General features: G+C 37.0%; 1 protein-coding gene across 6 annotated transcripts in view; it reads right to left on the bottom strand.

Annotated features, from left to right (window-relative positions):
* FANCL (FA complementation group L) overlaps nucleotides 1-15,257 on the bottom strand; it is an 81,612-nt gene that overhangs the window by 52,591 nt on the left and 13,764 nt on the right. For 2 of the 6 annotated variants that reach the window (XM_061155401.1, XM_061155404.1), the window contains exons 2-4: nucleotides 12,030-12,088; nucleotides 9,940-10,000; nucleotides 4,149-4,205 (exon numbers count right to left, since the gene is read on the bottom strand). The exons of 2 other annotated variants lie outside the window; for them this stretch is intronic. In XM_061155401.1, the coding sequence (XP_061011384.1) occupies nucleotides 4,149-4,205; nucleotides 9,940-10,000; nucleotides 12,030-12,088 (177 nt within the window). Of the gene's footprint in view, nucleotides 1-4,148; nucleotides 4,206-9,939; nucleotides 10,001-12,029; nucleotides 12,089-13,568; nucleotides 13,622-15,257 lie in introns of all 6 variants that reach the window. 2 more of the 6 variants (XM_061155405.1, XM_061155406.1) reach the window with 2 other exon arrangements.

The raw sequence follows: 15,257 nt of genomic DNA, 5'->3' as shown, positions 1-15,257 counted from the left end.
TAAAAAATAAATGTACATATGAATTACACAGAGGTTCATATGGTTTGGATTATCAAAAGGTATTATAAAAAGTGGGCTTCCCAGATGGCTCAGTGATAAAGAATCCACCTGCCAATGCAGGAGACACAGGAGACCCAGAGTTCAATCCCTGGGTCTGGAAGATTCCCTGGAGAAGGAAATGACAACCCACTCCACTATTCTTGCCTGGGAAATCCCATGTACAGACGAGCCTCGCTGGCTACAGTCCATGGGGTTGCAAACAGTCAGACATGACTAAGTACATTATAAAAATTAAAGAAATAAAAATCTTAAAAAACAGATATAATAACAAAACCACATAAGAACAAGTGTAAAATTATAAAGATTTCTGGTAACCCTAATAAAAAGTATACATTTTTATTCACTTACATATATCTATTAACATGGACAGAAGGCTATTAAATTAACACTAGAAAAGACTAGATTTTTACAAAACAGCATTTCAAAATTCAGTACTGCTAACTGAAACTACTTAAATACAGGTCTAAATCTGCTTTAGGATAAAAACAAACAAACCAAACCCTGAAAGCTGGTTAGTAAGGCCTAGAATGTCAATCTGAATTAGAAAGGAAGCTCCTAGAAGACAAAAAGTATACTGCCTTTTCATAACTACTTAGTGCTGTATATAAATAGCCTGATGGTCCACAAAAATTATTAGTATTAAGATTCTCCTGTTACAAATACTACTAACAGGAGTCAGTATAGTTCCTGTACTTACAAACATGTAAGAGTTACACAGTTACTTGTTTGGAAATTTTTTTCAATTCAAAAATATTAATTACTGTTATTCATATATACTGAAGATAAAAACAAACTTGGATAATAATGTACTTGGATAAAAAGAGTACTTTAATCCTAGATTTATGACACTTTTTAACTCTGCCTTCGACCTTGGGTCAGACAAGTTATTCCTATTCTAGAACCGTAACACAGAAAAGGGCAAAGACAGAGAAGCAAAGTGTTCTTTGTGGAGAATGAAGGAAAGGTACTTAGAAGAAAGAACACAGGCTTTACAAACCAGAAGTTTAGATCCTATCTTCGAACAATTCCAAGTTTTGAGGCCTTGGAAAAGAACATTAAAAAGAATGTATATACATGCATAACTGAGTCACTCTGCTATACATCAGAAACTGTAAATCAACAGGACTTCAATAATAAAGAAATACTAGAAATGAAAACTCAGATTTAAGAGAAAAGAGATACAAGCATAAAAGTCAAAGAAGTAAAATCCCTATGCCAAATTTGAACTGAAAATATTGAAATGAACACAGGTAACAGCAAAGGTTTGAATAGTCAAAGCTGTGGTTTCTCCAGTAATCATGTACAGATGTGAAAGGTGGACCATAAAGTAGGGAGTGCCGAGTGCTGAAGAACTGATGCTTTCAAATTGTGGTGCTGGAAAAGACTTTTGGGAGTCCCTTAAACAGTAAGGCACCCTTATGGCAGAAAGTGAAGAGGAACTAAAAAGCCTCTTGATGAAATTGAAAGAGGAGAGTGAAAAAGTTGGCTTAAAGCTCAACATTCAGAAAACTAAGATCATGGCATCTGGTCCCATCACCTCATGGGAAATAGATGGGGAGACAGTGGAAACAGTGTCAGACTTTATTTTTGGGGGCTCCAAGATCACTGCAGATGGTGACTGCAGCCATGAAATTAAAAGACGCTTACTCCTTGGAAGGAAAGTTATGGCCAACCTAGATAGCATATTAAAAAGCAGAGACATTACTTTGCCAACAAAGGTCCGACTAGTCAAGGTTATGGTTTTTCCAGTGGTCACATATGGATGTGAGAGTTGGACTGTGAAGAAAGCTGAGCACCAAAAAATTGATGCTTTTGAACTGTGGTGTTGGAGAAGACTCTTGAGAGTCCCTTGGACTGAAAGGAGATCCAACCAGTCCATCCTGAAGGAGATAAGTCCTGGGTGTTCATTGGAAGGACTGATGCTGAAGCTGAAACTCCAATACTTTGGTCACCTCATGCGAAGAGTTGACTCGTTGGAAAAGACCCTGATGCTGGGAAGGATTGGGGGCAGGAGAAGGGGACGACAGAGCATGAGATGGCTGGATGGCATCACCGACTCAATGGGCATGAGTCTGAGTAGACTCCAGGGGTTTGTGATGGACAGGGAGGCTGGCGTGCTGCGATTCACGGGGTCGCAAAGAGTCGGACGCGACTGAACTGAACTGAACTGACTGAAACAGTAAGGAGATCAAACCAGTCAATCCTAAAGGAAATCAACCCTGAATATTCACTGGAAGGACTGATGTTGAAGCTCTGATATTTTGGCCACGTGATGCGAAGAGCAGACTCATTGGAAAAGACCCTGATGCCGGGAAAGATTGAGGGCAGGGGGAGAAGAGGGTGACTGAGGGTAAGATGGTTGGATGGCATCACCAACTCAATGGACCTGAGTGTGAGCAAACTCTGGCAGATAGTGAAGGACAAGGAAGCCTGGGGTGCTGCAGTCTATGGGGTCACAAAGAGTCAGACATGACTTAGCAACTGAACAACAAATAGCAATGAACATGCCAGTTTCAAGACTGTGGTATCCAAATACCATTTTCTACAAAGAAACCATATCTGTTTGGTAAAACAGGATGAGTGAATGAAACTGGGGCAACTGGTGCCACAAAGTGAAGCTTAGATTGTGTTAAAAGAACTCAGGAGCCAACATGAAAGGACTTAAACTGACCAAATCTGGTATAATTTAACCATTAAAAAGAATAATCATCACAATGGGCTAAAGTTAATCAAATATTTTAAAATACAGGGGTTCATAATACTAAAAAAATCATTAGCTCCCTTTGAGTTCCTAGGCACCAGTTCATTATTCTTAAAATTAATTTAAAAAAAAAAAGGAAAAAAATCAGCACTTGTCCTCATTCCAGTATGGGCAAGATATCAAATTTACCAAATAAATGATGAGGGGAACTTCTTTTTTGTAAAATTTTCAGCTAATAAATGTAACACAATGGATTTTTAAAAATCACCATTTGCGACCCCTAACAAAACAGTGGATATAGTGAATGACCATCATTGGAAGCTAAAATCAGTAGGTGATAGGCTAATCAGAAACTTTATATTGGACAGATCTAAACCTATTGATTAATCTTAACTCTATTAAATGAGGAACTACCAGACACCATGTACCTCCTATGCATAGTATGAAGTATAGAGCATAAAGTATTCTTATCAGGACAACTGAACGCAACTCCATTCAGACCTCTAGATTTAACTGCCAGATTACAAAAAAAAAAATAGGTAGAATATGTTAAAAGATAGCATGAATATCTAATGAACCAAATTCAGAATGTAGGAAACCTTTTAAAATGCTCCAGTCTCCTTCCCCTAAAGGAGTAGATAGGGAAAGAAATATCTTAGGCAAAATTTTGAAGTTCGCTCATGGGTCCATGGGTATTTACTGTAATTTTCCTTCTTTTGCTAATCAAGTATCTTATGTACCCATGCATGCTAAGTCATTGCAGTCATGTCCAACTCTTTGCAATCCCATGGGCTGGAGGTTGGCCAGGTTCCTCTGTCCATGGGAATTCTCCAGGCAAGAATACTGGAGTGGGTTGCCATGCTTTCCTCCAGGGGATTTTCCCACCCCAAGGATCTAACTCATGTCTCTTGTGTCTCCTGCATTGGCAGATGGCTTCTTTCCCATTAGCACCACCTGGGAAGCCAATTTATGCACAGTTAACTGAATAATCAATTGCATATAACTGTATATATGTAATGAAACTTAACATATTTTTCAGAAATCTGTAATTGTATATGAAATTATTTATACATTGTACTATATCTTTAATAGTGATTTTTTAATCTCTGTTGATGTTACATTCTCTAACAGACCAGAAGTACACTTTATTTCTTCACCACCTGTCCAAGTCTAGTGTCAAGTGTACCCATTAAACTGGTTCTTACACACAGTTCTATTCCTCTTGCAGTTCCAGAAAAGTACCATCCACATTTATGCATGAGTAAAATAAAACATTAAATGACTGAGAGGTGAGAAGTTTTAAATTCTAATGTTAGTTTTTAAAAGAACTACAAAAACACACCAGATTTACAGAGTATAATGCCAGTGTTAGAAAACAAATTCTTACCAAAATCATCTTCAACTCCATCATAAAACTCACCAGATCAGGAGACTGCTGCATTCTCTAGACCAAAACATATTTTTAATTAATTTCATGTGTACAATGAATATTCCATGCACTGGAAATGGAAATTTTTTTAAAGTCCATATAAATATTAAAAAAAAATTAGCTATCTTAAATGTATAAGAATTGAACTATTGGTCATCAACACTATTATTTCTACCAATTTCATTCTGAAAGAGTAATTAAAGCCCTCAAATCTAATTTGGTGAGATATGCTGAATTATGTAAGCATGGCACTTAAAGTCTCATACATTACTCTATTTCTTCAGCACTGACTACTGTCAAGTTTAGCAAATCTAGCAAACCACAGCACTATTTAAAAAAATAGTATGAATGGAATGTCAAGAGGAGTATAAAATATAAAAATCAGGCAAATCTATACAATTAAATCTAGTTAGAACAATGAATTAACTAATCAATAATACTGTCTATTTTAATTTTTTCTTTGACCTTAAAGACTGCCTATAATTGTTAATTTTGTCCTTTCACATGAACCTGTATTAATTCAAAAGGAGTCAATCTTTCAATAAGGTAAAACAGTTAAAATAATACGACAGATAGGAAATAACTTCTGAAGTACAATGTTAAAGTGTCAGGGCTCCATTTCCTAGAAATCTTTGATTATTGAAAGAAAATTATTATAAAATAAAAGCGAAAAAATTCTCATTGAAAATTGCCTTACTAGATAAATCTCTACATCATTTCTCTGCTTGAAAATCAAAATAACGTTATTTTTGCTACTTTTTCTAATGCACTGCACTACCACCACACAGTTCTGAAACTGATCTGTAAATTTCAGTTTTCAGAGGAGAAAAATAATAATCTAAAGTATTCAACATTACACGAGGCATATGATTCATACCTTAATGTAGATTGGTAGGACACGTGTTTGCAGAACAAATCTTTGACTTTCCTTTCTTCTATATATTTCCCCTGTAGTTGACTAGTGATGAGTAATAAATTATACCAAAAGTGTGCAAACTATAGCCCAGAAGCTAAATCCAGCCCAATAGCGGTTTTTATTGAGCTGTAATGAAAAGCAGCCACACCTATTCATTTACCTCTTGTCAAAGCTGCTCTGTGCTACAAGGGCAGAACTATGTAGTCATGACTGAGATCTTAGGGTCCACAAAACCCGTAAAATTCACTATCTGGCCCTTCATAGAAAAGACTGCTGACCACACCTCCCGCCCTGACTCATATTTAATGAAGTTAAAAATGATACCAGGAAAGAACGATAACGTTCACCTGGACTTTGGAATAAAACAAAGACTAAAACTATAATACTGGGTTCTACAGTACTGGAGGGCAGGGGGGGAGATACATAATTCGGACTTTTTCGAGGAACTCTCGAAAGGTGAATTGGTGGAGAAAAACTTGTGAATCTTAAGTCTTAAGAGTTTTTCTTCAAGCTATTTAGCTATCTCATTAGATTCATTTCTTAAACTTCAGCATACAATATAGTCTCAGTGAAAGGGGAGGGGACGGTGGAGAGAATGCAGAGAGAAATCATTTAAACATCCCCTTAAAAATATGCTGTAATTATATTGCCAGCAGTGACAGTCTACTTTCTACAGATCAAACAATTTCCTCTATTTCTCCGTAGTTCAGTACTGCTTTACGTGAGACTAACTGTCATTGTCATTTACCATAGATAATAACCTGCTTTAAGACAGAGAAAACAGAAGATCAGGAAAAACACACAAATTAATAAACCATTAAAAGAAAGGCAGCTCTACTTACATCTACTTTTCTACAAGAGGTATTTCATTCTTTTCAGTTGCTTCAGTAACTGATTTGCTTGTTTCTCTAATCTCTAAAAGAATCTTCAGGTAGAGGAACCCTAACACTAAGAATAACTGAATTTTGGTGGGGATAAAGTGGGTGAAAGGTGTCAAAAGTATAAACTTATAAATTTTTTTAAAAAATAAAAAGTAACTAAATAAATCCTGCCTATATTTCACCTATGCTGCCTTTACATCCACTCTCATTACATAAGCATGCCTGATCCTATGTGATTTCCACCCCACCTTTTCTGTTGCTAATCTTGAACTACAATCACATTTTTGCCACAGATATCCTACAACTCCTAAATGGGTTCTGGGATACTTTTCGTACCACCGCTATTCAAGAGAGAGTAAACGCATTTGAAGGCCCTGAAGTTCCAAGCATGGAAATAAAATTTCAACACAAATGCTACCTGGAAATATGCTGAGGATTTTAGGCTGAAAATATCTTACATAAAATATGGATCCTTAAAATGCTTGATAGAGAAAAAACCTACAGAATTCAACAACTACTAAACCAGTGTGTTTTAACACTTTGCAAAATAGGTTTTAAAAAGAGCTTATTTAGTAACTTCCTAACCTCACTTGGCAAAATGGTTGTCTGACAAGGCCTTAAAAATAGCTGAGAAAAGAAGAGAAGCAAAAGGCAAAGGAGAAAAGGAAAGATATACCCATTTGAATGCAGAGTTCCAAAGAATAGTAAGGAGAGGTCAGAAAGCCTTCCTCCGTGACCAATGCGAAGAAATAGAGGAAAACAATAGAATGGGGAAGACTTGAGATCTCTTCAATAAAATCAGAGATACCAAGGGAACATTTCATGCAAAGATGAGCACAATAAAGGACAGAAATGGTATGGACCTAACAGAAGCAGAAGATATTAAGAGGTGGCAAGAATACAGAGAAGAAATGTACAAAAAAGATCTTCAGACCCAGATAATCATGATGGTGTGATTAGTCACCTAGAGCCAGATATCCTGGAACATGCAGTCAAGTAGGCCTTAGGAAGCATCACTAAGAACAAAGCTAGTGGAGGTGATGGAATTCCAGGTGAGCTATTTTAAATCCTAAAAGATGATGCTGTGAAAGTGCTGCCCTAAATACACCAGCAAATGTGAAAAACCCAGCAGTGGCTAACAGCACTGGAAAACGTCAGTTTTCATTCCAATCCCAAAGAAAGTCAATGCCAAAGAATGTTCAAACTACCTCACAACTGCCCTCTTCTCACACGCTAGCAAAGTAATGCTCAAAATTCACCAGGCCAAGCTTTAGCAGTACATGAACCGTGAACTTCCAGATGTTCAAGCTGGATTTAGAAAAGGCAGAGGAATCAAGAGATCAAATTGCCAACATGCACTGGATCATAGAAAAAGAAAAAGAGTTCCAGAAAAACATCTACTTTCGCTTTATTGACTATGCCAAAGCTTTTGACTATGTGGATCACAACAAACTGTGGAAAATTCTGAAAGAGATGGGAATACCAGACCACTTGACCTGCCTCTTGAGAAACCTGTAGGCAGGTCAATAAGCAACAGTTGGAACTGGACATGGAACAACAGACTGGTTCCAAATCAGGAAAGGAGTATGTCAAGGCTGTATACTGTCACCCTGCTTATTTAACTTATTCACAAAGTACATCATGAGAGATGCTGGACTGGATGAAGCACAAGCTGGAATCAAGATTTCTGGGAGAAATATCAACAACCTCAAATATGCAGAAGACACGACCCTTATTGCAGAAAGTAAAGAAGAACTAAAGACCCTCTTGATGAAAGTGATCCACACAGTCAAAGGCTTTGGCATAGTCAATAAAGCAAAAGTAGACGTTTTTCAGGAACTCTCTTACTTTTTCAATGATCCAGCGGATGTTGGCAATTTGATCTTTGGTTCCTCTGCCTTTTCTAAATACAGCTTGAACATCCGGAAGTTCACAGTTCATGTACTGCTAAAGCCTGGCTTGGAGAATTTTGAGCATTACTTTGCTAGCATTTAAGATGAGGGCAATTGTGAGGTCATTTGAACATTCTGTGGCATTGACTTTCTTTGGGATTGGAATAAAAACTGACCTTTTCCAATCCTGTGGGTGCTGCTGAGTTTTCCAAATTTGCTGGTGTATTGAGTGCAGCCCTTTCACAGAATCATCTTTTAGGATTTGAAATAGCTCACCTGGAATTCCATCACCTCCACTAGCTTTGTTTGTAGTGATGCTTCCTATGACTCACTTGACTTCACATTCTAGGATGTGTGGCTCTAGGTGAATGATCCCATCATTGTGGTTATCTGGGTCATGAAGATCTTTTCTGTATAGTTCTGTGTATTCTTGCCACCTCTTCTTAGTATCTTCTGCTTCAGTTAGGTCCTTACCATTTCTGTCCTTTATTGTGCTCATCTTTGCATGAATGTTCCCTTGGTATCTCTAATTTTATTGAAGAGATTTCAAGTCTTTCCCATTCTATTGTTTTCCTCTATTTCTTTGCACTGATCACAGAGGAAGGCTTTCTGATCTCTCCTTGCTATTCTTTGGAACTCTGCATTCAAATGGATATATCTTTCCTCTTCTCCTTTGCCTTTCACTTCTCTTCTTTTCTTAGCTATTTGTAAGTCCTCTTCAAATAACCACTTTGCCTTTTTACAATTCTTTTTCTTGAGGATGGTCTTGATATCTGCCTCCTGTACAATGTCACGAACCTTCACCATAGTTTTTCAGGCACTCTGTCTTTCAGATCTAATCCCTTGAATCTATTTCTCACTTCCACAGTATAACTGCTGGGGATTTGATTTAGGTCATACCTGAATGGTTTAGAGGTTTTCCCTACCTTCTTCAATTTAAGTCTGAATTTGGCAATAAGGAATTCATGATCTGAGTCACAGTTTCCAGTCTTGTTTTTGCTGACTGTACAGGGCTTCTCCATCTTTGGCTGCAAAGTATATAATCAGTCTGTTTTTGGTATTGACCATCTGGTGATGTCCATGTGTAGAGTCTTCTCTTGTGTTTTTGTTAGAGGGTGTTTGCTATGACCAGTGTGTTCTCTTGGCAAAACTCTATTAACCTTTGACCACTTCATTCTCTACTCCAAAACCAAATTTGCCTGTTACTCCAAGTATCTCTTGACTTCCTACTTTTGCATTCCAGTCCCTTATAATGAAAAGGACATCTTGGTATTAGTTCTAGACAGTCTTGTAGGTCTTCATAGAACTGCTCAAATTCAGCTTCTTCAGCATTACTGGTCAGGGCATGGACTTGGATTACTGTGATATTGAATGGTTTGCCTTGGAAACGAACAGAGATCATTCTGTCGTTTTTAAGACTGCATCCAAATAGTGCATTTCAGACTCTTTTGTTGACTATGATGGCTACCTCCATTTCTTCTAAGGGATTCTTGCCCGCAGTAGTAGATATAATGATCTGAGTTAAATTCACCCATTCCAGTCCATTTTAGCTCGCAGATTCCTAAAATGTCGACATTCACTCTTGCCATCTCCTATTTGACCACTTCCAATTTGCCTGATTCATGGACCTAACATTCCAGGTTCCTATCAATATTGCTCTTTACAGCATAAGACTTTACTTCCATCACCAGTCACATCCACAACTGAGTGGTGTTTTTGCTTTGGCTCCATCCCTTCATTCTTTCTGGAGTTATTTCTCCACTGATCTCCAGTAGCATATTAGGCACCTCCCGACCTGGGGAGTTCACCTTTCAGTGTCATATCTTTTTGCCTTTTCATACTGTTCATGGGGTTCTCAAGGCAAGAATACTGAAGTAGTTTGCCATTCCCTTCTCCAGTGGACCACATTTTGTCAGAACTCTCCACCATGACCCATCCATCATGGGTGGCCCTACACAGCATGGCTCATAGTTTCACTGAGATAGACAAGGCTGTGGTCCATGTGATCAGATTAACTAACTACTCTCACTTAAAACAAATCTTTTAAAAAAAGGACTTACCTGTTGTACTACGTGATGATATCCATTAAGTACTGTTCTCAGCTGCCAACTACACAGTAATCTAAAATTTTAATGGAACAAAATGGTTTGTTCATTGTTTAGAATTAAAAGGGAAAAACTATTTGTATGCTAACTCCAATATGTACATACATAGAAAAAAATGACATAATCATAATTCTGACAAGTTAATAAAATTTTTACCTCTAGTACTGTTGAAAATCATGTCTTCAAACTGTTGGTACTAATTTTATTTCAAAATATAAATGACTGCAATCAGCAAATGACATGCAAACAAACAGTACATTTTTTTTTAAATTTTAACATATCCAAAGCAACGTTTTCTTGAATTGGATTCTATTCTAAGGTAGGTTAAATAAAACCAACAGTTTTGATCATAATATACAGAACTTGTATTTGAGAAACCAAATGCATTATAAAATCTGTGTTTGTGCTGGCTTAGTTGTGTCTGACTCTTCGAGACTTCGTGGACTGTAGCCCGCTAGGCTCCTGTGTCCTTATAACAATCTAATCTTCCTTAAATTCCAGATTAAGGACATACATACTTTCAACTGTGTAAGTAGTGATAAATTAATTTTCATCTATCTACTGGCTCGCCCTCAGCTGCACTCTTAACACTGTTAGGTACTCTTCTAGAAATGTTTTTACTTACCTCGAAGTAGAAAGTCTGAGTTTTCCCAACCATGGTCTTTTCAAACCATCATGACTCTCCTTTTCTGGTCTGCTAACCTGCATCCTCTCTGCTATCTCCAATCACAGGGGCAGAGTAGTGCGTTCAACTGCCCATGAGAAACCCCATCTTCAAATGTACTTTCCACCCCCTGCCACCAACTCAGTCACATCAATTCACTAATTACTACTTTACTGTGGTATCCTTACTTTCCGCTAGTGTTTTTTACACTGTAACTTGTTTAAGCAAATCTTATTTTTAAGAAAACACGTAATTATAACTCTTCCTTGACTGCACACCCTTCTCTAGCCACTCCTGTTCTTCAAAGTAGTTTATACTGTTTACAATTCCTTTCTACCCACTCCAAAAACCCCAATACAAGCCGACTTCAACCACTACATGAAACTTGCAATCTAACCTGACCCCTTTGCAACACTAAGCAATGTTAACCACTCTGACTTTTAAGCTGCTCTTTCTTTGGTTTCAGAAACAACTGTCCAGGTTTTCCTGTTAAATCTGGTCAATGCTTTGTCTTCTTCCAAGGTCTTCTTTATTTACCACACCTTTAAATGTTGTTATGCCCTCAAGATTATGTCACTGGCTTTCTCTTCTCACTCTATCCATGCAGGAAAACCTATCCACATTCATGGCCCCAAATCCCATGCCTACTGTGACTTCTACACACATCTCCACTCCAAACTTTATGCTTAAGTTCCCCACCAAAACACTAATACCTACTAAAATGTCCTCTTCATACTTCACATCTGATATGCCTTCAAACAATTCCCCTTGGACTTCTTCCATCTGTGACCTCTTATTTGAGTTAGAAATTTGCAAAGAATCCTCCACTCCTCTCCCCCTCTTATCTCCCACTTCTGATCAGTCACAAAATCTTGTCGGTTCTACTGGTAACTGTCTCTGGATTCTTCTTCCCTTCCTACCCTCAGAAAAATTTTGGAGCAGAAATTAGATTTTAGGTGCTACCCTTCTATTTTCATCTCTTGACATTCCTTGAAGGGCTGTCAATACCTATAGCCCATGTTGACACCTAATTTCTATCAGGGCAGAACTGATATTGTGGGGCTTCCCATGCCTGAACATACATATAATTAACATCAGTCAAAAGTTGGAAACAAAGTTTTCTAATTATTTTCTATTCTCCAAATATTTTCTCTTGTTGTTTACTGCTTTAAATAAAAAGTAAATTAGACTGTGTTGCTGTTGAAGAGCACTTCAACACCACAGAAAATCATTTAAAAAGCATACTGATTTGCAAAAATCAGAAACGCTTCTGTTTAACTAATTAATAAGCAGAACTCTAACAAACAGAACCAGCTTATACAGACCTGACTGCCCATCCCACCAAGATGCCTGCAGAGTATGTAACAAAACACCACATTACCTTGCATTCCTCAGCTGCAAATCTTTGGGCAGCAATAGTCTAAGGTGGAAATCTCTTCCCTGTGGAAAATGTTAAAAAGGTTCACTCAAATTAAGAGAAGTCAATCAGAATCACATTAAAAAGGCAACATTTTCCTGTATTTTCTAAAAGGTATCAACTTTATTCAAATACTTGTTAAAATATAAGCAACTAAATAGTGCATTTGAGGGAAAATAACTCAAAAATGTACCAGAAACTTATGTGAATACTGACTGCGTAATCAAAACACTGAGACAGGATTTTGTTTTTAAAGAAAAAATCATTCACATAAATAAGAAATACTAACAAATTGTTATGCAGATATAAAGGAGAAATTTCTTAGGAAATAAATTCAAGAAAAAAGAAATTCCTTCAAACTGATTTGAATATAGGAGAAAAAATCATGACATACCCCATATTTGTAGTTTTCCAAATTTTAATAAAGTGAAAATATATTTTATCTTAATATACAGACATCAGAGAAATATTTTCATAAATCAGAGTATATTTAGTTCTTCCACACTTGTAGACCTTTAATAAATAAAATCCTTGAAACACTGTTACTTATTTTAATTTAAATATTCATTAACTATAACCTGAAAAGACTAAATTTTACTCAAAAGTCTCTCTAAGGAAAAAAGGACAGTTCTCTGAGAAATATACTGTTTTACTTTCTTGAGAAAATGAATGGGTAAGCAGCTTAAACTTTGTACCTTAAATAGCATAATACACATGAAATCTAAGCAAAGGTAAGCAGAAAAAGACAAACAGAAATATAATCTTTTACTCCAACAGTATAAAATGAAAAAGAGTAATAAAATTCTTGAAAAACAATTACCACGAGAATTTTATCAGAATCTCCCTCAAAGCAGTTTCAAAAATAGAGGAACACAATTAAATGTACCCCATAACCTTTACTTTCATGGTAATATTGCAGTTCTGACTTTCATTACATTTAAATGTCCTTTAAAAAAATGAAACAAAATGTACTACTGACCTTTTCAAAAGGTCAAGTAACAATAATTCACTATTTCATTAAACCACTAAAAGGTATTATGTAGTAACCTTAACCTAACTTTATAGACATCTCACACATAGGTGTAAGACCAATCTGGAACTCAAAATTTACATGAAAAATAGTAAAACTACTCTACTCATCTGTTATGTAAAATAATAAAATTTCAAAGTCCCTTATTTGCAAAATTCAACCATTTTAAAAGTCAAATGCCATGTCACATGCCATAATACTTCGATTCAAGAAAATGTCTAAAATTATCTTTTTTTAGTTAAATCATAAGGAAAAAAATACGTTAACTGCTCTCACGAAGACTTTCCAAATTTACAGCAAACAAAAGTATCGACAATTGCCTAAATCTGAATCTCTCTACATATCATTCCCAAAAAATAAGTACATCAAAATTAAGAACAAATAGAGCCACAAAAACCCCCTGTCTTAGGCAGAGGCAGAAGAAAGAGAAAAGTTTAAACTTCAAAATTGCCTGTCAGAAGAAAAATACAAACCACTGTCCAGTGCCTTCCATCCTGGGGCTCCTACATCAAGTCCTTTGAGAGAGCTAACAGATTCAGGAAATTTAAAAAAAAAAAAAAAAAAAAAACAGAAGAGGGGATTAGATTATGGTGAAAAATAAAGAATTAGCAACATAAAAGTCAAGGATCTCACCTTGGATAAGAACTGTAAAAGTAGAAGATGGTAAAGGGCTATCCTTTGGAAACGGTGTTAGAGGAAAAAGTACCAACTATGGGAAACTGAGGCTCTTACATAACATTAAAAACATTGGATTCTTCCTTCAACACTTCCAAAAAAAATCATCCATCAAGTGAGCTGCATTTTGCAGACAGAAGAGAGTAGTGTTTTAAATCAGAGTGTAGCTGCTTTACACCGCTGTGTCAGCTTCTGCTGTACAGCAAAGTGAATCAACCATACACATACATACATTCCTTCATTTCTGGATTTCCTTCCTATGTAGGTCAAAAGAGGGTATTCTTGAGGAATTTAACAAATTACTGCAGCCAACAGTTGACAAACACAAAGATAATGTCTCCATCAATGCTAAGCTCAGTTCAGTTCAGTAGCTCAGTCATGTCCAACTCTTTGCAACCCCATGGACTACAGCACACCAGGCCTCCCTGTCCATCACCAACTCCCAGGGCTTGCTCAAACTCATGTCCATTGACTCGGTGATGCCATCCAACCATCTCATCCTCTGTTGTCCCCTTCTCCTCCTGCCTTCAATCTTTCCCAGCATAAGGGTCCTTTCCAATGAGTCAGTTCTTCGCATCAGGTGGCCAAAGGATTGGAGTTTCAGCTTCAGCATCAGTCTTTCCAATGAAAATTCAGGACTGATTTCCTCTAGGATGGACTGGTTGGATCTCCTTGCAGTCCAAGAGACTCTCAAGAGTCTCCTCCAACACCACAGTTCAAAAGCATCAATTCTTCGGTACTCAGCCGAAGTTTATAATCCAACACTCACATCCATACACGACTACTAGAAAAACCACAGCTTTGACTAGATGGACCTTTGTCAGCAAGTAATGCCTCTACTTTTTAAGACGCTGTCTAGGTTTGTCATAGCTTTTCTTCCAAGGAACAAGTATCTTTCAATTTCAGGGCTGCAGTCACTATCTGCAGTGATTTTGGAGCCCAAAAAAATAAAGTCAGCCACTGTTACCACTGTTTCCCCATCTATTTCCCATGAAGTGATGGGACCAAATGCCATGATCTTAGTTTTCTGAATACTGAGTTTGAAGCCAACTTTTTCACTCTCCTCTTTCACTTTCATCAAGAGGCTCTTTAGTTCCTCTTCACTTTCTGCCATAACAGTGGTGTCATCTGCATATCTGAAGTTATTGATATTTCTCCCAACAATCTTTGATTCCAGGTTGTGCTTCTTCCAGTCCAGCATTTCACATGATGTACTCTGCATATGTTAAATAAGCAGGGTAACAATATACAGCCTTGACATACTCCTTTCCCAATTTTGAACCAGTCTGTTGTTCTATGTCCAGTTCTAACTATTGCTTCTTGACCTGCATACTACTATGACCTGCTAAGCTACTATGAGACAAAAACAAAATGTGGAGAGAGAGGTGGGAGGGGGATTCAGAATGGAGGGGACATTATGTATAGCTATGGCTGATTCACACTGATGTATGGCAAAAACCATCACAAAACTGTGAAGTAATTGTCCT

Source organism: Dama dama, chromosome 11, assembly GCF_033118175.1.
Source record: "Dama dama isolate Ldn47 chromosome 11, ASM3311817v1, whole genome shotgun sequence".
Lineage (NCBI taxonomy): Eukaryota > Metazoa > Chordata > Mammalia > Artiodactyla > Cervidae > Dama > Dama dama.
This window is presented reverse-complemented; position numbering and strand designations above follow the sequence as displayed.